Source organism: Haliotis rufescens, unplaced genomic scaffold, assembly GCF_023055435.1.
Source record: "Haliotis rufescens isolate VD_foot unplaced genomic scaffold, xgHalRufe1.0.p SCAF_15, whole genome shotgun sequence".
Taxonomy (NCBI): domain Eukaryota; kingdom Metazoa; phylum Mollusca; class Gastropoda; order Lepetellida; family Haliotidae; genus Haliotis; species Haliotis rufescens.
In genome coordinates this window covers 24,419,875-24,445,796 of record NW_025963835.1, presented here as the reverse complement: position 1 = coordinate 24,445,796, position 25,922 = coordinate 24,419,875, and the positions used below count along the sequence as shown (strand labels likewise).

The 25,922-nt window shown below is 43.1% G+C and overlaps 2 protein-coding genes across 2 annotated transcripts; both read right to left on the bottom strand.

Annotated features, from left to right (window-relative positions):
* Positions 1–5,141: 5,141 nt before the first annotated feature.
* LOC124150973 (blastula protease 10-like) lies at positions 5,142–15,950 on the bottom strand. Its single transcript, XM_046523185.2, has 10 exons — positions 15,443–15,950; positions 13,918–14,173; positions 12,400–12,538; positions 11,737–11,797; positions 10,928–11,131; positions 9,729–9,855; positions 8,113–8,232; positions 6,898–6,995; positions 6,084–6,211; positions 5,142–5,479 (listed from the first exon to the last, which is right to left on the bottom strand). The coding sequence occupies exons 1-10, from the start codon at positions 15,515–15,517 to the stop codon at positions 5,350–5,352; spliced, it is 1,338 nt and encodes a 445-aa protein (XP_046379141.2). The 5' UTR covers positions 15,518–15,950; the 3' UTR covers positions 5,142–5,349.
* Positions 15,951–21,610: 5,660 nt separating this feature from the next.
* LOC124150972 lies at positions 21,611–25,315 on the bottom strand. The gene is made up of 2 exons (XM_046523184.2): positions 25,279–25,315; positions 21,611–23,250 (listed from the first exon to the last, which is right to left on the bottom strand). Exon 2 carries the CDS (start codon positions 23,238–23,240, stop codon positions 22,197–22,199), a length of 1,044 nt encoding a protein of 347 aa, XP_046379140.2. The 5' UTR covers positions 23,241–23,250; positions 25,279–25,315; the 3' UTR covers positions 21,611–22,196.
* Positions 25,316–25,922: the final 607 nt, after the last annotated feature.

Below are 25,922 nucleotides of genomic sequence, written 5' to 3'. Positions count from 1 at the left end.
TTTATAAGCACATACGTATGATATAGTCGGCATCGTACAGTGAACCTTTTAGTAGATATCTCTTTTGATTCTGTTGACCGCCTCCGTGGTCTAGTGGTAGAGCGTCCGCCCGTTATGCCCAAACACACACACGTACATGCACGTCGCTATATAAGGGCAATAATCTTGGACGCGACGTTAAACCCCATTTCACCTCACCTGATTCTGCAAATGTTTTTTATCACTAGAGGCACTATGAATCGATCACATTGGTTCAATGTCTAAAGCCCTTTCAAGTTGATAGTGTTGAAAACGTAGCGAGACATATTATCAATATCCTACAGAAAACATAATGTGACGTCCGAGAGCTTTTTCTCACAGCACTAAAGCAAAAGCCGTGCTCTTCTTGTTCCTTAATTCAATCATCGGTCATTTGCGTCTCTCCTTAAATTACTTCACAAACGCATACCAATTCCTGCATAGCCATTTTTATGTAAAGTAATATAATTCATATATCTATTTAAACGCATTTCATATTCTATCAGGGGCGGTCGGGTAGCCTAGTGGTTAAAGCGTTCGCTAGTCACGCCGAAGACCCGGGCTAGATTCCCGACATGGATACAATGTGTGAAACCCATTTCTGGTGTAGGGGCGGTCGGGTAGCCTAGTGGTTAAAGCCTTCGCTCGTCACGCCGAAGACCCCGGTTCGATTCCCGACATGGGTACAATGTGTGAAGCCCATTTCTGGTGTCCCCCGCCGTGATATTGCTGGAATATTGCTAAAAGCGGCGTAAAACCATACTCACTCACTCACTCATTTCTGGTGTCCCCCCCGTGATATTGCTGGAATATTGCTAAAAGCGGCGTAAAACTGCACTCACTCACTCACTCATATTCTGTCAGTCAGTGCTGTCATACCTCACGAGGGCACATTATCGCACAGAGGTCAACAGTCTAACGCCCCCGGGGGTTCAGTCGTTCCTGTTTGGGTAACTTTTATCTGGAAAGTGTACAGGCGGTCAGACAAACAGGATGTTCTGTTTTAAACATACACCCACGATTGTAAAGATTTAGCAAACGCCTAGGATTACAACAAGCGTTGTAAGGCGTTGCTACGTCAGTCACATCGAGGGCGGCTGTGTTTGTATGTATGTACATATTTGGCGGTCATCGACTGGCGATATCATGCAGGGCGCTAACGACCCGGCGAACAACACTGGACTCCAGTAGACTTGGACCTGTCTCTGTGTCTATGATACAATAACCGAGGTGTGTGGTATGCCATTGGAATATTAAACATGAAATACTATTAAATTTTGGTCCATGCTTGTTTAATAATTATCTTGACTGTTTGAAACTGTTTGTCACTCAGAGAAAGATGTATCGTTTATCTGATCGAAATGTGTATATTTGAAACGATATTTATTTTGATAATATGAATTTAAATTCTGTTTTGGTTAGACACATTCCACTCAGTAAAGACCGTCCTTATCTTGTCAGTAGCCGGTTTTTAAGTTGTTTTCTAAACTTCTATTCTCTTTGTTGCTGATTTAAGATGTGGCATTAAACACAAACCTGCACCCCGTAGTCATGCTAGGATCCGCTTGTGATCGAATCCGAGACTGGCCTCACATGATTCTTGGTCGGGAGCACAGTGCTTGCGACCATGCTAATTTGTGTCTTTTGGTTGGAAATTTGCGAAAGGTCAGCAAAGCCCTCGTTTTACACAGTCGGCAATAAATGAGAATATATTTTTCATCATGCCTTTATGTGGCATTCAATATATTCAAGATACTTTGATTAATGCCATGTGTCAGTCGTTCACACATGGAATGACATGTAAATAGTGTGAATACGACTGTATTTCAACTTTGTTACAGACAAAGTAATAATAAAACTATGTTTGTAACACTACCTATGTGGCAAGTTTGCAGCTTATGGCTGAGATTGAAGGTCAAGGTAACTAGACCGGAAGTGAATATATCTTTCTTAGTAAGGTACATTCGTGACCAACTGGTGTTATTCCGGGACAAGCCGAATAGCGACTCGTGCCCCGCTCATGACTATTTTTACGACCGGGTTCCGTCTTAGCGCAAACGGGCATACCTAAAACAATTGTCAACTCGTTGCGTAATGGTTCACATATATTTCCCCATACATTATATATATTTCAGATGCAATTTAAAGCACATCAGGTCGTGCGGAATTATACAGTATGATTGAACACATGTAACTGTGTCTTGGGTGTATTTTTAGATGCAAGACGTATGTAAAATCAAAAATTATTTCTGAGGGATTCTTTGACGAAGAACTTGAAATCATGCGCGCATTCTGATTGGTTTGTCGTATTTTCGCACATAACATTCATCGATAGGGGGACGAGTCCTCTTGCAGGTTACGGAAAGGGGCGAGTGGTGACGAATGAGTAAGGTAGAAACTGGACTTCTATACTCAGTTACTTCCCTTGGCGCGGGAAGATGTGCATCAATAGACCAACAGTGCAAGTAACTTTCTTGTAAGGTTGTCTGCAACCATTTGACTATTTGTGGTATTAGGCAAGGCTTTACATTTGCAATAGTGTGACGTTCTATTTGATTAGCTTTGTATTATTTTGATCAACCTATTGTATAAACTGATATGTAACAGGAGGGATATCCTGAAAAGTAAAAGTTAAGGGTCATGCAGGAAAAGGTGATGATAGGGTTGCTTTCTTGTGTAACGCAAACATCGGAAATTATTTTGAAACAAAGTACAACAACACGCTAAGCTGATATACCAAATACTTTACATCATTATCAGTAAAAATGGCGGAGTTTGGGCTTGTTGGGTTACGAGTTAGAATAGGCCGCCAGTCACCGACGCTCGTCGACGTATTAAATCGGGTGGTCAGGTTCGGTGACTTGGTTGATTGCGCACTCCGACGACGTGGGACGTGCTCATGATATCAATCACTATTTTGTGGCGTTAAGCAACAAGCAAACGGGAAAATCTAACTCCGGTGTTAACGTGTTAAATTTCTGCTCAACGGTTTAGGAAAAGCGAGTAAGTTTGCGTAATATGTCAAGAAAAGATGCTTATATACCACATACACAATCCTCTACTTTTAGAAGAGGGCATTTCAATATGCATCAGACATAAAATGGAATGCGTTGTCATGACATTAAATCTTCGCAACATCTGACAATCGTCAAGAAGATAACGATAACTCTACTTTCAAAATATCATTTCCTAATTGATCACCACTGTCCTTCATATTATTATCTGTATCAAAAACTTACAAAACACAATGAGTGTGTTCATGTTGAGCTCTACAAATGAATTAATAACTATTATTTTATTACCATGTACAGATTAAAATACATTAATGCAGCAAAGAGGGTTTGGGTGATCCTGGCAAAGTCAGGCTGGTTAGGCTCATCATCACCTCAGTGCCCTTGCCCCCACTACACGCAGCCCAGACAACGAATAGGACTTCCGAGAACTTTTCGGAGCAAGTATAGACTCCCCCACACTGCAGCCTTCTGCATGACCCAGATTATCAGAAGGGCTGTATTCTTGGCGGTAAACCCGGGTACTGTCCCAATGTCAGACAACTGATTTGCGAGGTACCAAACCTAAAGGATTATATTGTCGCGGGTCAAGGACCTTTATTGCTCAAGAAATATCCAAGGGTAAGCTACTGATATGATCACGTTTTGATTTGAAACGACCAGTAAAACATCGTCACACATACAGACACACAAGCACACACAAGAACGCACACCAGCTAAAGGTTCAAGGTCTTCGACAGTGACATACGCTTGCGAAACAGGCAATGGCGTTTAGTCTTTCCTCAAAGTGATCTTATATCAGATGAGTGTATTGGAAGTGGACAAGGATAGTCTTGACACATTGTACATATGCGTGTTTCGAACTGACCTCCGGGCATCTACCCAACCTTACAATGAGATACCGAGGAACAGATATCCCATGAATGTGTGGCATGTATGGTAATACCGTCCTTATACTCCCATTAACGGCGATCCAGCTGATGTAGACTTTACCCCGTGAAGATACGCGTTACAATTGGGTTTCAGCAACCGATGCTTGTCGTAAGAGGCAACTGATTAACGGGATTGGGTGGTCAGGCTCGCTGACTTGGTTTACTGCATGTCATCGTATCCCAATAGCGTAGATCGATGCTAATGATGTCAATCACTGGATTGTCTGATCCAGACTCGATTATGTACAGACCGTAGGTAAAATACCTGGAATATTGCTGAGTGCGGCGTTAAACAACAAACAAATGTAGTGTGTGTTCATGCCCCGGTGAATTATCACACTTTGAACCCTGACAAGTTGCTATGGCCTCTCTGTGATACTGATAACGACCGCCTAAATCTGGTATCCTTTAGTTTGTTTGTGAGTGAGTGAGTGAGTGAGTGAGTGAGTAAGTGAGTGAATATAGAGAATCTCACCTGAGTGTCTTTTGATATCAAATATTTCAACACTAGTTGATAAAAGTGGAAAAATTCCGAGGCTTGCCGAAGATTTGTGCCACTTTTATCAACGATTGATGATATTGTTGATATCAAAAGACATGAGGGTGAGATTTTATTTATCATCCAACATCATTCTTCCAACTTTTTCAATTTGTAGACAGTAATTAGCAGTGTCTACACTGTAAAAAGTACTGCTAACAGCTTCAGTAGCAGAGCCATAGTGATGTCATTTGATTGTGACGTCATGGTAGCCATTGACGTCACAATGGCCTGCAAAGCATTGTGATGTAATTTCATTGCAGCGATATCTACAGTGTAGATATCGCTTGATCTCATCCAAGCGATATCTCCTGTGGGAGCCAGTTTTGGATGATAATGTGTTTTACGCCACCTTTAAAATATTCCAGTCATACAACCGCGGGATCGGCCCTGGGTGACGAGCGAACTCTTTCACCACTAGGCTTCCCCAACCACCCATCTATGTTTCAATAATAACACAATACATAATTATTTTCTATAAATGAGTTTCATGCGCTTTTTAGCTCAGGTTCAGTTCTAACCATTACAATATTGCAGAAATGATTCATACAAACAATTGCACCATCTGTATATGACCCAGTACTGTGCATGCCATTTGTAGATTGCAATGGAAATCTCCACATCGGAAAATTAAATACAATCTTTGGAAATGGATGACAAGACGTTTATTAGTGTTCTGCCAATCAAGCAGCGCCCACTGTCAAACATTTGTCCTTATAAGAACACGTCCAATTTAAGCATTTTTTCGTAGGTTTTCACTTGTATGATGGCTTCGTGGCGTGAGTCTCCGCTTGGACAAGTTCTACGAATGTTTGTCTTGCGTGTCCTGATTGGACGATACACTATGACGTCATGACGTGACTATTTTGTAGGAGAACCTGACGCCACTGTTCATGGTCCAGATTTCATCGGAATGGAAGTGTAGCAGGAGGGAGCTTGAGTTGTAGACGATCGGGTTCTTCACATACGTGCCGCAGTACCTAAACCAAAGCATGAGAGTGAGTGAGTATGGTTTTACGCAATATTCCAGCAATACCACGGCGGGGGACACCAGGAATTGGCTTCACACATTGTGCCCATGTCGGGAATCTAACGCGGGTCTTTGGCGTGACGAGCGAACTCTTTAAACACTAGGCTACCCGACCGCCTCCCAATGCATGAGAATAAGGTTGACTGTTTTATATGGCAGTGAGTGAGATACATTTAACGCCGCTTTAAACACAATTTCACTCGCCTTTAAACAGTTTGGATGCTTGATGCGGAATAAAAGCCCAAACTGATCTTAGACTTTTACTTTGGTAAAATCCACGAGCACGGGTATGGTGCTGACAAACCTAGAAACATCAGGGTGAATCTGGGATTCGAACCCACGATCATAGGTTTCTTGCACACCTAAGGGATGCAACTGTGCACAGCCTAGGACGACTGATTTGCGGTTTCTGATTTCTTTATCAGGTTGGTAGGTCTCAAAAGCATATATATCTCAACAAAGGAGATGTAATGACCAAGGAAAATCAATCCATATTTTTAAAAAAATTTCCACTCCAAATTGTTTTTTGGATGATGACAGCAAAAGCGACTTACCTTTGACCCACTTTGTTTAAGCCGTACACTTTGACCTCCAAATAGTCACAAGCACACCACTGGCAGTCCAATTCGTTGTCTGTGTCAAACGCGTCGAAGGTCAACACGATGTTGGAACGAGGAGGACCCTAAAATGACAGGAGATATTGACGTAGAGGATACTGTTATAGCATTGACATGAGGAAACATTATAAACATCCGGTGACGTCATCCCATTGTTCCCTACCGGGTTTTTCTCCTTTGAGCAAGTACCTGGACGGCGGGGGACATTGGCTTATCACTTTGTACCCATGGGGAATCGAACCCGGGTCTTCGGCGTGACGAGCGAACGCTTTAACCACTAGGCTACCCTGCCGCCCTGGAGCCACTTTGAATATACACTGGCAGGTTTCACCTTCCCATTAAGTCCTGATTTGAGGTTTAAGTAAAACCTAAGGTTTTACTTTGACTCACAATTTATTAGGTTTTACTATTATTAGGTGAACTATATCAATTAACTCGCATCGAATGTTGAGTTTTGAATGGTTGAAAGTCAAAATTTTGTCACACGAAAATCCACATTGTTTTTAACATATCTTTTTCAGGGTCTATTATCCCATTGCTACAAAAAAATCGAAGTTCAAAATTATCATCATGTTGGTTGATGTGTAAGATTGACATGAATAATAAAAAAAAATTCTCTTTGGTGCTACAACTATTCTTGCAGCGTATCAGCCCACATTCGAGGATAAAAAATCTGAACTTTTGACCTTGAATTTATAGGCTCACAGAAGTACTTCTTGAGCCAATGAAATCCATTCTTTCATAAACTCACCTGAATCAACCAATAGCAGTCAGCGTTTTGTGGATAATCCATAGGGTAGTCAGGTGTTTGAAGTGACCCGGATGTGGCGTTCAGCACGCCCCCACAATCTGCAATAGTAACAGGATTGAGTATACACACTTCACGTCGTCTATTCGTTCAAATGCCAAGAAATAGTCAATGGTCCTTTATATTTGAGCATTTACAAAACCTACGACGCACAGGGAACCAGACAGACACAAACCCCACTTGGTAATAACCTTGAATTTCAATGGTAAAGATATAACGGGACATTAAATAAGGGGTTCACACTTACAATGAAACAGGGTTACTTTTTTCGGTCATCAGGGAACCTATGTGTTAACTATTACAAACAATTAATCACGTGGTTAGGACATATTTTCGGCATATATATATAGCTATTTGCGTTAGCAGTCGCTCTATATATGCCAAAAATATGGATAAAATGTATCTGGCACCAGTGTTTACAAAATGTGCCTCCTTTGAAGGAGAGGCAGATCAATGACACACAATCACAACGCCTATTCAGTGAGAGATATACCTCTACACATTTAATTGCTATTACATACGTCGCTAAAAGGGTCGATAATTTGAATTATTTGGCTCTTCAGAGAATACACTGACTGAAAATATATCTGTCTCAGGCTGCCCAGGAATATTAGGTAGGCCCCTGTCATAAAAGAGTTTGTCCATTGTGTAATCTAGAGATAGAAAATGAAATTCATTTTGTGTTTGTCTGTCCATTTTACAATGATCTCCGAAAGAAATATATAAAAGATTATTTAATAGCAATGTCATCGATAAACGCCTTTGTAGTTATGCTGACGACAAAGAACGAATCACATATATTAAATCTTTCTCTTTATATTAAGCATGCATTAGCCAAAAGAAATGAATTAATCAAACAACGTGTATATCCCAATGTGTAACATTTATGATTGTATCTATATGCCTAACTCTTTCTTGTACCATGTTTTTGGGCGGGAGGCCTTTTTTACAATAAACTTCTTTTGACTTGACTCATACAGTCCAACCTGTCTAAACTGGAATCAGTCTAATCCGGATCTCTGTCAAGACGGTCCCGACTTATCTACGTTCATTTATTATCGATATTTTTAATACGATATTTAATAAATGTATGGAAAATCTGAATATAAAAAAAAGCAAAAATAATGAAAGCAATTTGTATTTATATTTTCAACTGACTTTTATCCGAGGCCATCAGCTGATCGCACGTGTCGCCGGTCAGTCCTTCTGGACACACGCACGTGCAGTCAGGACCCACGTAGCCATTATTGTTGCAGATCTTGTGGGTGGTGCAGTGGTCTGAAAAAACAATCCCGACTTATCAACATTTTGAGTTGGTGAATTTAACGCTTTGAATAGTATTCCGGACATAATGGGGAGTTATAGCATGGTAGAAAATCTGAAGATGACGTAGACATTACAACTTGATCAGTTAACTACTGTTTGTTTGTTTGTTGTTTAACTCAGCAATATTCCAGCTATATGACGGCGGTCTGTAAATAATCAAGTCTGGACCACACAATCCAGTGATTGACAGCATGAACATGGGTCCACGCAATTGGGATCGATGACGTGTAACAACCAAGTCAGCGAGCCTGACCACCCGATCCCGTTAGTCGCCTCTTACGACAAGCATAGGCACCTTTTACGGCAAGTATGGGTTGCTGAAGACCTATTCTACCCCGGAATCTTCACGGGTCAGTTAACTACTGAGTCTTTATTTCAACCATATTGTAACTTCAACTTTGGTAGAATCCACGAACAGGGTATCAGTGCGCTTCAATCAAGGAACTAAATTCAGGGCGAGTCTGGGATTGAAACCTGGTATCCTGGAACTCTTAAGGGACGCAACTCTGCACAGCGAATTGTTGCCCCATGGAGGATGGAGCTGTGGATTCAGGCGTACTCATCTATGTGTTAATTTGTTGTTTAACGCCGCACGCAGCATTATACCAGCTGTATGACGGCGGCATGCAAATAATCGAATCTGGACCAGACAATCAAGTGATTATCCAGTGAAAGTTCAATTTATGAGCAACCATCCACGCCGCCGGGGCACGACAACGCGCAATCGAGCCTGACCACCCGGTCCATTTACTCTGTTCTGTTAAAGGGGGCACGGGTGGCTCAGTCGTGTAAAGCGCCGCGATTCGCTGTGCAGAGTTGCGTCCCTTAGGCACGCCAGAAACCTATGATTGTGGGTTCGAATCCCGGTTCGCCCCGATTATGTTTCTAGGGTTGTCAGCACCATACCCGTGCTCGTGGGTTTCACCGAAGTGGTAAACGTCTGAGACCTGCATCACTTCGGGCTTTCCTCCCACATTAAGCTGACACGCCGCGATATAACTGGAATACTGTTAAAAGCGGCGTTAAATCAAACTCACTCATTCACTCACTATTCTGTTATACCACCAGCGAAGGCTGCAGGGGAGCAACTGTATCCCGGAATTTGTTGTATGTTCTTTGTATGGACAAACCCATAGAAGAAAGTGGGTGAGTGAGTGAGTTTAGTTGAATTCCAGTTATATCGCGGCTTGTCAGGTAAATGTGGGAGAAAAGCCCGAAGTGATGCAGGTCTTAGACGTTTACCACTTCGGTGAAACCCACGAGCACGCGTATGGTGCTGACAAACCTAGAAACAAAATCGGGGCGAACCAGGATTCGAACCAACAATCATAGGTTTCTGGCGTGCCAAAGGGACGCAATTCTGCACAGCGAATCGCGGCGCCTTACAAGACTGGGCCACCCGTGCCCCCCATAATAGAAAGCCCCGAAAGGATGTAGTGTTGACTTACCGTTACATTTATACAAGTCATTAGCCAGCTGCACGTCCAGGAAGCTAAGGTCCTTTCTCTGACCAATGACCATCTGTAGATGGGGGTCATGTGTCCGGACAGTCAATCCGCCATTCTTGGAGAACGCCTGCATAAAAAATGGCATTGAGATATTGAATCCCTAGTTGTCATGAAGGTGAATGAGTGAGTATGGTTTTACGCCGCTTTAGCAATATCACGGCGAGGGACAGCAGAAATTGGCTTCACACATTTTACCTATGTGGGTAATCGAACCCGGGCCTACGGCGTGACGAGCGAACGCTTTAACCACTAGGCTACCCAACCGCCTAGTTGTCATAGGAACCACGGTGATGCTGCAGTAGCATGTGGTTAAAAAACGCTTTAAAACCTGGAACCGCATGTTTATACCAAATATAAAATTACATGTGATAATGATTGTCACAAATCGCAAGATAGACGGCTGTGCCCAAAGAAACTGTTTCCTCGGTGTTAAATCCATGCACGTTCTCCGCTTCCTGGGGAGTGTACATTTGTGATCTGACCTCTAAATAATACAATCATGGACCTACTGCACGTATCTCATTATCATGATCATGATGGTTTTACAACGACAAGATACGAGAGGTGGAGCGTAAGGCATGGTGAATGACTTACGGAGCAGCTGTAGATATGAGAACTTGAGTAACAACTTACGATGGGTCTGTATGAGAGAGTAACAACTTACGATGGGTCTGTATGAGAGAGTAACAACTTACGATGGGTCTGTATGAAAAAGTAACAACGCAGATGGACGTGCATGAGATTAAAACGTATGCTGGAGTTGTATGAGTGAGTAACAACTTACGATGGCTCTCTATAAGGGATTACAACATTACGATGGCTCTATAGTAGAGAGATTGCCACATTACGATGGCTCTATAGTAGAGAGTAACAACTTGCGATGGTGCTGTATAAGAGAGTAAACACTTACGGTAACAACTTACAATGGCTCTGTATAAGCGTGTAACAACTTACGATGGCTCTGTATGAGAGAGTAACAACTTACGACGGCTCTGTAGGAGAGTAACAACTTACGATCGCTATGTAGAAAGAGAGTAACAACTTACGAAGGCTCTGCATGAGAAAGTAACAACTTACGATGGCTCTGTATGAGAGAATAACAACTTACGATCTCTATGTAAGAGAGAGTAACAACTTACGGTAGAGCTGTAATGCATTATGGAGCCATAGTCGTAAGGGAGGCCAAAGGTCCTGACCAGCTTGGACGTGTACTTCTTGAAGTCAGACTCTCTGGTGGGTATGATGTTGTTCTCGATGATGTCCACGTTAGCGTCACGGTCGGGTCGCGACTGTTCGTGAACGTAGCCTATCGTGTGACCCAACTCGTGCATGATCGAACCTTTCTGATATGTAAAAACGTAAAAAATAAATTTACACAGGGAGTTTACTTTTTTTTTTTTTTTGAGTCTAGGTGGCTCTAGATTATTATTTTGGGGGTCGCAGTGTGAATTAATTGCATGTATTCACAATATGTATGAGTAATACCCTGTTAAATATGAAATCCAACCATTTTATATCTTTTCTTTGATGATGTAAAAGCAGTTACTGTACAGTTTTAAATACGTTTATATAACTCGCTAGGCTAACACCAGTTAGGCAAAGATTATTATGATCTTATTAAACCTTCTCAGGTATGACATGATGCATCGTTTGAAAATTAACGTTGTAAATTGTATGCAATCCATTTCGTTTTGTTTTATTTGTTGTTTAACGCTACACTTAGTAATATTCTTGCAATATGACGGCGATCTAAAAATAACTAAATTTGTACCAGACAATCCAGTGACTGATATCAAGAGCATAATCTACGCAATTGGGATACGATATTGATCAACAAAGTCTGCGAGCCTGACCACCCGATCCCGTTAGTCGCCTCTTACGACAAGCATGGCTGCTGAAGATCAATTCTAACCCAGATCTTCACAGGGGTATCCGTTATGCTACTTACGCTGCACTGACCAACAGAAAGGTCTTGACCACCGGGTACCCTCCCAACCATTGTTCTACAGCTGGAAAGAAATCAACATATTTCAGGTCGTACATATAAATTACAAGAAATTGTGTAAATATTCTTGTCTTTAGAGCTAATTATTTTACAAAATAGAAGTAGAAGCTGACAAACATGTACAGTGAAGCTCGTGTTGGAAAAGCTAGGGTGCTTCCTTAAATAACAGACTGGTGAAAGTCAACTACTGTTTATGTGGCCAACTGATTGATGCCTGAAGGTGGCATTTTTGTGTGTGTGTCTCTTGCAATGAGAGACTAGAACTAGAAAGGAAGGACTACGCGGTTTCTTCCTGGACATGTTATATGGGGTTTAAGGCTGCCTTCAGGAATATGCTATCAATACCACTGCTGTGGACCCCAAAATGGGATTCACATATTGTACCAATGTGGAGAATCGAACTCAGGGTGCTCATGTACAAAATAACCTTATCACTACGACAGTCGTAAGTCTGCGTTAAGGTATGGGAGTTACGATCACCTTAGCGCTAAGATCGTTTCGTACAACAACGCCCTGGACCTCGGCGCGAGGAGGCAACACTTTAAGCATAAGGTGACCCCACCGCTGAGGACATTTTGTGACATATTGTATCGTATTGTGGCGTACCTGGAGCCGTTGGTGAAGCTGACGTAGTCGTCGTGTCCGAGCTGGGAGGCCAGGAGGGGTGACCTGGGGTAGAACCTGATACAGGTGCTGTTCTCCCACAGAGACATGGCATCTATCGCCCACTGGATCTGGTACTGCTCTGAAAAAGTAAGTAACTGAGTGAGTATGGTTTTACGCCGCTTTTAACAATATTCAAACAATAGCCTGTCATCCAGGTATTCTTTGCATCTAAGAACGCAAACCCCACAACGAGTTGGTCACCTATGCCTACGTCAGGGGTGAATGAAGAACATATACAGTAAAATGAGTGAGTGAGTTTGGTTTTACGCCCCTTTTAGCAATATTCCAGCAAAATATCATGCGGGGGCACCCATGTCGGGAATCGAATCCGGATCTTCGGCGTGACCAGCGAACGCTTTAACTTCTAGGCTACCCGACCGCCCCTACAGTAGACTGAGTATACAAATCATTTTGAGATAGCTGTGAGAGAGCATCATCAAGAATGGGCTTCACACATTGTACACATGTTGGAATTCGAATGCTTTGACCATGTACCAGCCTGCCCCGAGGTCAATACAGTGACACAGAGAATACACATGCGCCCTCCTCCAGGATATATGATACCGCCTCGGTGGTGATGCGGTTATATCTTGTGCCCGGTGAGCGGAATGTCGAAGGTTCGATTCCCGTCGGCGTCATAAAGACGGTGTTACACTGCCTGGCCCTCGGCATTCAGGGGATACCACAGGGACATCTTCCCGAGGCAAGAGAGTTAACTGACTATAAAAGTCCAGTTTCCACCCTTGCCGAACTAGGCTGGTATTATGGAGTTGCAAAGCATGTGCACCGCCAACTCGTTGTCAACATATATTTTCCCAATCTTTTAATGTTTTTAATCAAGGTGCTCACGTGATTTGATGCACTTGGCGATGTAAAACACGTTTCTTACACAATATAGATCTTGATTATCGATCAGATCGTCTTGACCGGGCGCCGCAATTTTTGTTTGAAGCAAATGCAAGTGGTACGAGAGGTGAAATCTGACTGGTCAATAGGAGAGGCATAGAAGGGACATAGCTCGTAATAGCCACTAGTGGCGCTACGATCGAGCCCAGGAATTCCAGCCAAGTTCGGTAAGGGTGGAAACTGGACTTTTAAAGTCAGTTAACTCTCTTACCTCGGGAAGATGCCACAGGAACTGCTCGACTTGAATCAGTTTTCTGTCTGAATGGTGTATTCATGTTAAACTGGGGCATGATATCTCAATGGGCTAGCACACACACACACGCACGCACGCACGCACGCAGGCACGCACGCACGCAGGCAAGCACGCACACACACACGCACGTGCATGCATGTCACTGTGTAAGTGCAATAATTGTAGACGTTAAGCCCCATTTCACCTCACTTCTCAGGACTATGTCAATACATGTCAATACGACTGTCCCAAACATCAACACTACATAGCGCTACATCTGTGACAATGTCATACAAATAAATGCGACTTGCTCTACGTACTGAGGCCCGATGTTATCTGGTACGGTACGGTGGCCTGCGGCCAGTGTCTCGTCACGTCAACGATGGCCTTCCGCTTCCACGCCTCACTGGGTTCCGTCTCGCCGGAATGAGTGGCGATGTACAAGCGCTGGAGCGGCGTCAGCACCATGTCAAACTCAAACTCAGGACTGTCCACATCAAGCTCCTCGTCTGGCTTCGGCAGACCATGTGAACTACGCAGTTGTAGGCGGGCAAGCGGGTCTCGCACATTCAGGGGCTGCGAAACAAAATGAACATCATAGTGAGTGAGTATGTTTTTACGCCGCTGTTAGCAATATTCCAGCAATATCACGGCGGGGAACACCAGAAATGGGCTTCACACAATGTACCAATGTCTGGAATCTAGCCCGGTCGACGAGCAAACGCGGCGTAAAACCATACTCACCCACTCAGTCATGTAAGCAGTGGCTTCAGCCACTACGCTTGTCGTATTTTGGGACTTGCGTAGATTCATTGTCATGATGTCAATCACTGGAGTGTCTGAACCAGACACAATTATTTACAGACCGCCGTCATATAGCTGGAATATTGCGTTAGACAACAAACAAACAAACAAACAAAAGAAATGGTCCGGAAGGAAGGTCTTCCGTACTGAAGGGGTCGCGAGTTTTACTTTATAAAATACTGTTACATTTACAATTAAAGCAACGTTTAACCGAATGTATTTGTCAGTCACCCCTTCACCTGTAAAATCGCCTAAGGATTCTCTAACACTATAAACTATACCGTAAACTACGGGTATAACGAACACAAAGGGACCATTAAGTTTAGTTCGTTATAACCGTAGCTCGTTATAAGCATATATACATCATATATACAGCAGATGTTGGACAAAAATAGGTTCGTTAAATCCGTCAGTTCGTTATAAACGTGTTCGTTATAAAAGTAGTTTACTGTATTCTAAAGATTTGCGGGTGAGTATGATTTAACGCTGCTTTAAAAGTATTTCAGTTACATGTATACCACGGCGCGCCAGCTTGATGTGGGAAATAAACAGACGTTTAACACTTCATTGAAACCAACAGCTGACAAACCAAGGATCATTATTAGGGCGAATGAGGGATTCGAATCTATAGTCATAGGATACTGGCACGCATAAGGGACAGAACTCTACACCGCGAATTGCTGTGCATTAGACGACTGGTCCATACTGAAACAAGGATGCTTTTAGTAGTGGTAAGATTGGTTGGTTGGTTGGTTGGTTGTTTAAAGCCGCACTCAGCAATATTCCAGCTATATGACGGCGGTCTGTAAATAATCGAGTCTGGGCCAGACAATCCAGTGATTAACATCATGAGCATCGATCCACGCAATTGGGATCGATGACATGCATCAACCAAGTCAGCGAGCTTGACCACCCGATCCCGTTAGTCGCCTCTTACGACAAGCATGGTCACCTTTTACGGCAAGCATGGGTTGCTGAAGATCTATTCTACCCCGGAATCTTCACGGGTCAGTGGTAAGAAGGAATATACACGCTGTTTACCTGGTTATATCTAGGAGCTCCCAACGTAGCAGAAACAAAACATACCAGAATCAACAATGTCATGCAAGTGTCCATAGTCCAGTCACAGCAGGAATAATCTCTCTTCAAATATTCAAACGCGGAAACCGCTTCTTCTCCAATATTTTCACCGACCAGGTTTAATGAACACTTAAATTCACAAACAAATCTCTTCTGTCACAAGTTCAATCAATGAGCCTTAATGTCTGCCTTTGAAATGTCGTAAACTGGACAAGAAACCAATATAATCTCTCTAATATCCGCCAAAGTGTTTCTTCCAGTATGAGGATAAGCTTCTTGCCAATGTGTTGTTCAATGTCGTGATGGGTTCGTCTACCGCTGTGGCAATGGCCCGGGTTTTTATACCTTCGTTATCGGGATTAGTTGCGTGGGGATGGAAAACAATCGATAAACTCGTAAAAATGCAAGGAATCTCATTAGAAGAATTCTTAACTTTCCAGAATAAATCATTGCATTGACGTAGTCCTGTGACGTTGGCTATTTATATCGTTTTCTTTATATTTGGAAACTACCTCTTACGCCTCATTCATTTTCACCTAGACACTGTGGCATTCTCTAATCGCCTTGTTAATCGGATTAGGTATTCGACTTAACATTAAAGAGATAGTCAACTAATTAATTATACTTTTTCGTCACTGTTTGCTCGGGATGGGACAGCTATGCCAACAGGTAAAGCGTCAAGGAGTGACGTAAATCCCCATGTTAAACTACCTGTCGTATCAGACAAGGTGCAGTCATACGCCCCTTTCTTTGTATGCTTCTGGAATAACCTAAGTCTATCGCTCATTTGCCATTGACAAATTGTGTGGAGCGTTTGACAGCAAGCTGTTAACAAAACTAATCGTCTCGATCTAATTAAAGTCAGATCTTTTATTTCTGTTGATACCTTTCTCCGTTAAGAGAGCGGTATCGAGTCGGAATAAAATATCTGATTATAATGAGATTGGCGATCGTCTGTATAACACCGAGTCATTCACGGAATTGTTCATGTATTTTATCATCATGTGTAAATTGACATTTTCAATGAATGTAAATCGAGAGTCACCGATAACAGTAAATGTTATTGATAGTAGCATTAGGTGCAAATCGATACGAAACAAACAGGTTTGGTTTCTTGTTCAAAGCCGCACTCAGCAATATTCCGGCTATATGACCGCGGCCTGTAAATAATCGAGTCTGGACCAGACAGTCCAGTGATTGATATCATGAGCATCGATCCACGCAATTGGGATCGATGACATGCATCAACCAAGTCAGCAAACCTGACCACCCGATCCCATTAGTCGCCTTTTACGACAAGCATAGTCGCCTTTTACGACAAGCATGGGTTGCTGAAGACCTTTTCTACCCCGGGATCTTAACGGGTCCAATCACATTTGAAATGGATGTTGTCGTGATTCGTATTTAATACATGACAATATATCAACAATGTATTCAAATGATAAGGAAGAGAATATATGGATGTCAACTTCTTTATTATTAGGAACACAGCGTTTCGGAGTTTATACTTACTCCTTCATCAGGTGAGTGAATGCCAAGAGGCAGAGAGCATATATATGTACAGGTAAGGACAACAAAATTAATAAGATAACAAAAGGTGGAAAATAACAAAGGGTAGAAACTAACTAGGGGAGCCAACGGGTGATTGACGCTGATAGGCGATTAACAATAGACAATGGAAGCCAACACTTTACAGTATTTAGCGCTGAAGGTATGGAAGCCAGTACTTAAATATCATAGATAAGTGATTCCAATGATGTGAAAAAATTATACATTATGCATTACAAATTTCTTTCTCGTATTTCTGCTCGATTTCGAATGTACCATGACAGATCATTTTTAAAAAGTGCATTTGCGTCAATGCATGTTCACATCTTGGAAACACCTGTTGAAAGAATAATTAATGTTATCAAATCCGGAATTCGTGTTGACAGAAATTGAACGGAACGCATAATTTATCTTGGTTTGCGTTTCCTCAAGTGAAAAGCAAGCTTAAGACTCGAGTGTTTCCAGCAGGTGTACTGATATTTTAGATATAGTGATTGACTGGTTTTGAGACCGTCTTTTACTTTTCAAGCAGTGCGCTGATTAGGAGACGGAAACCAGTAACATAAATCTTATTTGAAATCTCCGTTGCTGGGATCCGCGCATGTTGGAAATGCAGAACACTCGTGTTGTGGTTTCACCCTATTGAATTGAACAGGTGAGCTGGATGTCGATGCTTCAACTTTTCATATTTAAACTAATTTTACCATTATGAATGTTGCAGTACATCATAAAACATCTTCAACATGCCATGCTACAAGCATGTTAGGGAGTGTGTGTAGACCCGTGAATGTCCGGGTTAGGGTCGGTTTGTGGCTACCCATGCTTGCCGTAGGAGGGGTATCTGTTTGTCGTATGAGGCGACTAACGGGATCGGGTGGTCAGCGTCTCCACCTGCACCAATACTCCGCCATACAGAAAATGGTCGGAAAGTAACCGATTTACAAATTAGTGATGATTGGTAATGCCCTTAGTGATGTACATTTGTCTTCAGCAACCCGTGTGTTCGTAAGAGGCGACTAACGGGATCGGGTGGTCAGGTTCATTGAATTGTTCAATGCATGTCATCGTATCCAAACTGCGTAGATCGATGCTCATGATGTCAATCACTGGATTGTCTGGTTCATGCTCGATTATTTACAGACCACCGTCATATAGCTGGAATATTGTTGGGTGCGGTGTTAAACAACAAACAAACAAATAGTGAGTTGGGTTTAGCTCCGCGTTGAGCAGTATTCCAGTCTTTTCACGGCGAGTGTACATATACATATACTATAAATAAAAGAGACACAACAATTTCCACAATCATAAGAAATCTCTGCTAAAAGCAAACTCCATTGTACGATTCCGATTGTATCAGGAATATATGTTTATTAACCACTATCAAAGAGGGATGATGCCAGGCATTCGCGAAAAGGTGAGCGTGGAAGGACCACTTTTAAGAAAGACATTACTCATAAAACGTTAAGTTTCCTGAGTGATAACTGTTCTAACTGATGAGCAAGTTGATTTTCTTAAACGTACAGTAAACTACGGTCATAACTAACTCAAAGGGACCACTTATTTTAGTTCGTTATAAGCATATATACAGCATAACTACAGCAATTGTTAGAGACAAAAAAATCAGTTCGTTATATCCGTCAGTTCGTTATAAGCGTGTTCGTTATAAACGTAGTTGACTGTATCTTAAGTTAGAGATATTATATCCAAACAATGAACAGTGCTGGTTTCAGGCAGCACTCAAAGAATATACATGGTTTTATTTTTTTAAATATAATTTTATTTTAAGTTTTAAAAAATGATTCGCACAATACACAACTGTTGATTGGTTTCTTAGACATGTTAGCACACTGAGATACAGTATACTGACTCCGAGCCGACCAGTCCTTGTTTTAGCCCCTTAATGCCGAGCGCCAGACAGGGTAACAACAAATACCATCTTTTAACGTCTTTTGGTATGATGCGGCTGGAGATCGAACCCCGGACCTTCCGCTCTCCGGGCGGACGCTCTACCACTAGATCACGGAGGCGTTCCCAATCCTAATAAATATCCTCACACGCAAAAGTTTTAGCATGTAGTGAAGCCTGATGGTGTTATCAATATTTTTGGTTGCATTTTGGAAGCCCCAAGTAAAAACGCAACTTAAAAAATTAATCGCCAAAACGCACCATTTCAATGAATATGTGGGTATCATGCACCCATTTCTCGCGAAATCGAAAATGCACGAACTGTCACGAACTGTAGTGGGTATAAAACTGTGGCCGATTCTTGGACCTACCACTCCTTGGTCAACAATGCCACGCCTTACTCAAATTCAGAGAAACCAGGCTATCGGACGTTTGGAAGCTGGAGAGTCTGTCCAAGATGTTGCCCGTCATTTCAACGTTAACATAACCACAATTTACCGTCTCCTACATCGATACAATGCTACACAGACCACAGATGACCTTCCTCGGAGCGGTCGTCCTAGGGTCACCACACCTCGACAAGATCGGCAGATTACCCGTCAACGACAGCGACATCCGTTCCTAACTGCAAGTGAAAGTGCTCGACACACACAGGAACACATAATCGACACATTAGCCGGGACACTGTGATCCGACGTCTCCGTTCTAACAACCTCAGATGTCGCCGACCAGCACGTCGCCCTGTTCTCCAACCACGGCATCGACAAGCTCGACCTCAGTGGGCACAGGGTCATCGCAATTAGCGTCATCGTGAGTGGAGGCGTGTCATCTTCTCTGATGAAAGTCGCTTTTGTGTCTCCCATGCAGACGGAAGAGTCAGAATTTGGCGGCGTCGAGTGGATCGTTTCGCTGACAGAAACGTTGTGGAAAGGGATCCATGGGGTGGGCCTAGTGTCATGATATGGGCAGGGATTGGACTTAATGCGAGTCTTGGACCCATGTTCTTTCTGAATGTTGGTCAAGGTCGGGGACACGGCGTCACTGCTCAGCGGTATATCCACCAAGTGATCAGACCCCACGTTGTTCCATCTTTTGCACAACATCAACAACACATTTTCCAGCATCGTCCCCATGTTGCCAGAGCTACCATGGCCTTTCTGCAACAACACAACATCCGTGTTCTACCGTGGCCAGCCCTCAGCCCTGATCTGAACCCCATCGAACACTTGTGGGATGAGGTTCAAAGGCGTCTGCACAATGTGCGCGCAGTCCCTACAACTGCCGATGAACTACGCACAGCTGCTCTGGATGTGTGCACTCAATATACAGGAGATGTGTGACAGTGGTCACACCAGGTATTGACTGACTTTTTGGGTATTGACCCGAAACTGTGTAAGCCCTTAACATTTGAAAAAAATCAATTATGTCATCTGCCTTTTAATCCATTTAACTGTCTTCAGTCAAATTTTTGTTAATCTTGCCCTATTAGTATTTCTTGTCTTTACTGTTGAAAATAAATAACATGTATACTGCATACTCGACTTGCGTTTCGTTTGCGTGTGAGTATACATTAGGGACAATTTGCATGTGACTTACTTCAAAACAATTATTTGTATCGGCACCAGAATTAGGAAAGTTCCTTATATTCACCTACGACCTGTGTCCCAACCTCCTAGCATCTGATATGAGAGTGAGTGAGTAGTATTCCAGTTATATCACAGTGTGTCAGCTTAATGTGGGAGAAAAGCCCGAAGTGATGCAGGTCAATTGCGGCGCCTCAGACGACTGGGCCACCCGTGCCCCCGCATCTGATATGAAATTGAGTAGTCATAGAATGATTTTCAGGTATAGTCGACGATGCCACATATGTCATGAATTATCATCACAACTAACAGCACCATATTCGGGCTCATGGGTTTGTCCAAACTGGTGAATGTCGAAGACCACACATCAAGCTAACGCGCCGTCATTAACTGAAATACTGTTCAAAGCGGTGCTAAACTCACACACTTCTCACAAGGAAAGCGGTCCCATTCGAGAACAATGTCCGAGATCTGGATGCCGTACGACTCTACTATTGCTATATCATATAGCGCAGTGCACTCGTATTCCATACTTGACTTCTCGATGGAGCACAAACTATGTCGACGTGCTTCAGAATATTGAAAAAAAGTCTGCCACATGTCTTTAAAGTAGAAATTGAGCTACTTTGTTAGTAGCGCAATTGTGTGTGTTTGTTGTTTAACGCCACACTCGGCGTTATAGTCTGAATCGCACAATCGATTCTGATTTAAGCAGATATTTCATGTGGCTATGGTTTGTTTGATTGTTTGTTGTTTAACGCCACATTCAGCGATATTCTAGCTATATGACGGCATCCTGTAAATAATCGAGTCTGGACCAGACAATCCTGAGATTGACATCATGAGCATCATCTGCGCAATTGGGATACGATGGCATGCATCAACCACGTCAGCGAGCCTGACAACCCGATCCCGTTAGTCGCCTCTTACGACAAGCACGGTCGCCTTTTATGGCAAGCATGGGTTGCTGAAGACCTATTCTACCCCGGATCATCACGGCTTGTGAAGACGAATACGAGGCCAAATGGAAAGTAACTTAAGCCTCCTTTTTAAAGAGTTTAAGAAAATAGATAGAAGGTTTAACATACAGAACTCTTTATTAATTGTTCTATCCAGATTTTAAGGCACACAAATAGTAATATGATTGCCAATCATTATTGCATCATCATTGTCAGAAACAAACAACATGTTAGTTACGCATTATGTGAACCGTATTCTTTATTAAACACACTACACACTGTCCTGTGTCATCATGAAGTTTAAACCCCGGTGCTCCTTTAAAACATATATGTATTTTCGCATTTGATTAGAAATTGGTGAGCAGTATAAACAGATTAAACGATGGCCACTTCAACACTAGTTTACTAACATATCAAGGCAACTGGTATCTATATGATGGACTTTTCGCAATCCCGGAAGTGGTCTAATAAATATTCTGTGCCATCTGTGCCCGTCAGGAATATGTAAAGGTTTGAACATAAATGTTGCAAAATATATTTAAAGGCTCATGGTTTCACTTGAGAAATTAGATTTGATTTTGCAGATATAGCTGACAAGTATCCAGTCGCCATACACAATCCCAGCTCCCTCTACCCTATAATATATCAATTGGTGGGTCCTTTATGTATGTGTATTAAAGTATGTATCGTTAGCAACAACTAAATACAATATACAATGTACTAGACGATAGAACACGATACTTTCATGTGTCCAGGACAGCGACAAGAGACATCAGAGATCTTCACAGACCTCGCTTCGCAGCCACCCATAATGTCTTCAAGGGTTACCGTGACAACGTCTCCAGGATCACATCCGGTCAGTGCTTGACCCCTAACTTCAGGCTGGATGTCCGATGCAACTGTCCGACCTCCCACAGAGACGCTGAACCTGAATTGAGGTGTGGATGAAGATGGTACAGCCCATTCAACACCCGAAGGACTTGCCTTGGTGATGGCGAAGTCAATATACGGCTCTTTTGGCTCCCTCGCAGTTGACAGATGGAACGTATGGCTGGTACCAATTCCTGGCGTGGGTTTAATGTCACCACCGCTCGCCAGATAGAAGTAGTCCTTGATGGTACCAGCGTCGTAGTTGTGGGCGTGTTTGGCGCTGGGGGGTTCCATGACGACGCTGAAGGTGCCGACAGAGAAAGGGTACCATCCTTTTATTTGACGCTTGAATCCAGAGCGGTAGAATGCCCGTCTTGCGTTGTTCCCTGTCCCGACCCAGTCTTCAACAAAGCTGCCAGTGGATGTGCTGAATTGTACGTTGCTGTGCGGGAAATCCATAGTCACGACATGGCTCCACTTCTTCTGCGTTTCATCGTGTACCCAGAAACCGTAATACGTATGCTCCTTATATGGCCAGACTCTTGAGACAAGGGTATACCAGTTATCTGTCTGCCAACCCAACGATAGGTTGAAGGCATGCAGGCCTGTTCCCTCTCCACCAAAATGGCTGATTTCCGTTCCCTCTCCCGCGTATACAGCCGTTATAGGTTGTTTGGCTTGAGCAGGATCCCACAGAGAATAGATGAAGGCTTTACCTTGAGGGTGGTCCTGGATGCCACAGTATCCGCCTCCCAGCAGACCGGCATTCCACTGCATGCAGCAGTAGTAGGTATCTACGGTGGCGCCATCTTCCGGCACACATACGCTCTGCTGGATTATGTCCCCTGGGAAGTTGTCCTGATAATGGTACCAGATTGATGGCGCTCTCGACATGGTTGTACACCTACAAATGGGAAACAGGCGAGTGAGTGAGGTGAGGTGAAATAGGGTTTAACGTCGCGTCCAAGATTATTGCACTTATATAGCGACGTGCATGCACAGGTGTGTGTGTGTGTGGCTGCTTATACTAGTCCGGACTGATGCCGATTTATAATGCTAGCTCACTGAGATACCATGCCGCAGTTTAACATGAATACCCCACTCAGACACAGTATACTGACTCCGAGCCGACCAGTCCTTGTTTTAGCCCCTTAAAGCCGAGCGCCAGACAGGGCAACAACAAGTACCATCTTTTAACGTCTTTTGGTATGACGCGGCCGGGGATCGAACCCCGGACCTTCCGCTCTCCGGGTGGACGCTCTACCTATAGACCACGGAGGCGGTCGGCGAGTGAGTGAGTGAATGTGTGAGGAAAGGAGGAAGGGAAGGAGGGATGGGGAGCGAGGGGTTTATCAACGTTTGGCGATATCCCAGCCGTGTCTCATCGGAAGAGGGGCGGTCGGGTAGCCTAGTGGTTAAAGCGTTCCCTCGTCACGCCGAAGACCCGCGTTCGATTCCCGACATGGGTACAGTGTGTGAAGCCCATTTCTGGTGTCCCCCGCCGTGATATTGCTGGAATATTGCTAAAAGTGGCGTAAAATCAAACTCACTCACTCTTCGGAGAACACAGAGGGTCAGGGATGATAGATTATTGAAAGAATCCTCGATCAAGCACAGACCGGGAATGTATCCAGCATTCACTCATGTTATTAAACACATGTCCATAATGTTATTATAATCAAATTGCAACACAACAAAAACAGGATACCTGTACACTGTAATGCAATGACTGCTCCCTTGTTAAATGTGAGGTCAAATGGGGTTAACGTCCAAGAGTATTGCACTTATATAGCGACGTGAATGCACGTGCGTGCGTGCGCGCGCACGTGTGTGTGTGAGAGAGAGAGCGAGAGAGAGTGAGTGAGTTGGGTTTAACGCCGCTTTTAACATTACTCCAGTTATATCACAGTGTGTAGCTTAATGTGGGAGGAAAGCCCGAAGTGATGCAGGTGTCAGACGTTTACCACTTCGGTGAAACCCACGAGCACGGGTATGGTGCTGACAAACCTAGAAACCTAGAGAGAGAGAGAGAGAGAGAGAGAGAGAGAGAGAGAGAGAGAGAGAGAGAGAGAGAGAGAGAGAGAGAGAGAGAGAGAGAGAGAAAGAGAGAGAGAGAGAAAGAGTAGAGAGAGAGAGACACACACACACACACACACACACACACTCACGCACACACTCACATACACAACGAAACATCTTTTTTTATGTCAAGCTACCTAATATTTAACTAATAGTTGTCGGAAGAAGTTATGGGAATTATGAGTAATTGAATAGAACGTGCATGGATTTTTATTTTAAAACAATTATTTTAAAATAATTTGGTCTACTGCGGCTTAACCTAGTTTCGGTTTGAATACGCCAATGAGTGTGTGTGCTAGCCGGGACAGCTAACAACAAGTACCATCTTTTAACGGTTTTTTTTAATGACACGACCTGGGATCGCTCTGCCACTAGACCACAGCGGCGGTGCTTCCTTGTTAAATGCAAATTTGAAAAAAAAAATACACAAACCATGAAAGTTAAAGTCAGATTTTATTCCATTTACAATGCCTGTGCGTGGTGTGACGCACTGACGCTGTAGCAAGAGGATTAAACAGTCGATCAATAATTTCCCCAAAATGTTAATCAACACAGGCATGTTTAAAATGATATGAGTGAGTGAGTTTGATTTTACGCCGCTTTTAGCAATATTCCAGCAATATCACGGCGGGGGGCCATCAGAAATATTGTGTCTGAGTGGGGTATTCAAGTTAAACTGTGGCATGGTATCTCAGTGGGATAGCACTATAAATCGGCATCAGTCCGGACTAGTACAAACAGCCACACACACACATGCATGCACGTCGCTGTATAAGTGCAATAATCTTGGACGCGACGTTAAACCCCATTTTACCTCACCTTATCTTGAAAGAATTAGCGTGGTTTCACTCACCTGTATGTAAACGCAACAATATATTCAAGGTGTGAGTTTTACTTACCAGTACGCTTAATATGTATACTAAGAATAATCAGTGTACGCTGGTTATCATCTTAGAACAAAAATCCTGATAAACTCAGTTATCTTGTGTTATCATCTCGCAGTCTCTCCAGACAATACACCACAATGAAGATAAAGCTGACCGACGGAAACTACCGACTGTCCCATCGTGACCAACTCGGGCCATTCGTCACCACTCGCCCTTTTCCGTAACCTGCAAGAAGACTCGTCCCCCTATCGATGAATGTTATGTGCGAAAATACGACAAACCAATCAGAATGCGCGAATGATTTCAAATTCTTCGTCAAAGAATCCCTCAGAAATAATTTTTGATTTTACTTATGTCTTGCATCTAAAAATATACCCAAGACACAGTTAAATGTGTTCAATCATACTGTATAATTCCGCATGTCCAGATGTGCTTTAAATTGCATCTGAAATAAATATTATATATGGGGAAATATATGTGAACCGTTACTCAAAGAGTTGACAATTGTTTTAGGTAGGCCCGTTTGCGCTAAGACGGAACCCGGTCGCAAAAATGGCCATGAGAGGGGCACGAGTCGCTATTCGGCTTGTCCCGGAATAACACGAGTTGG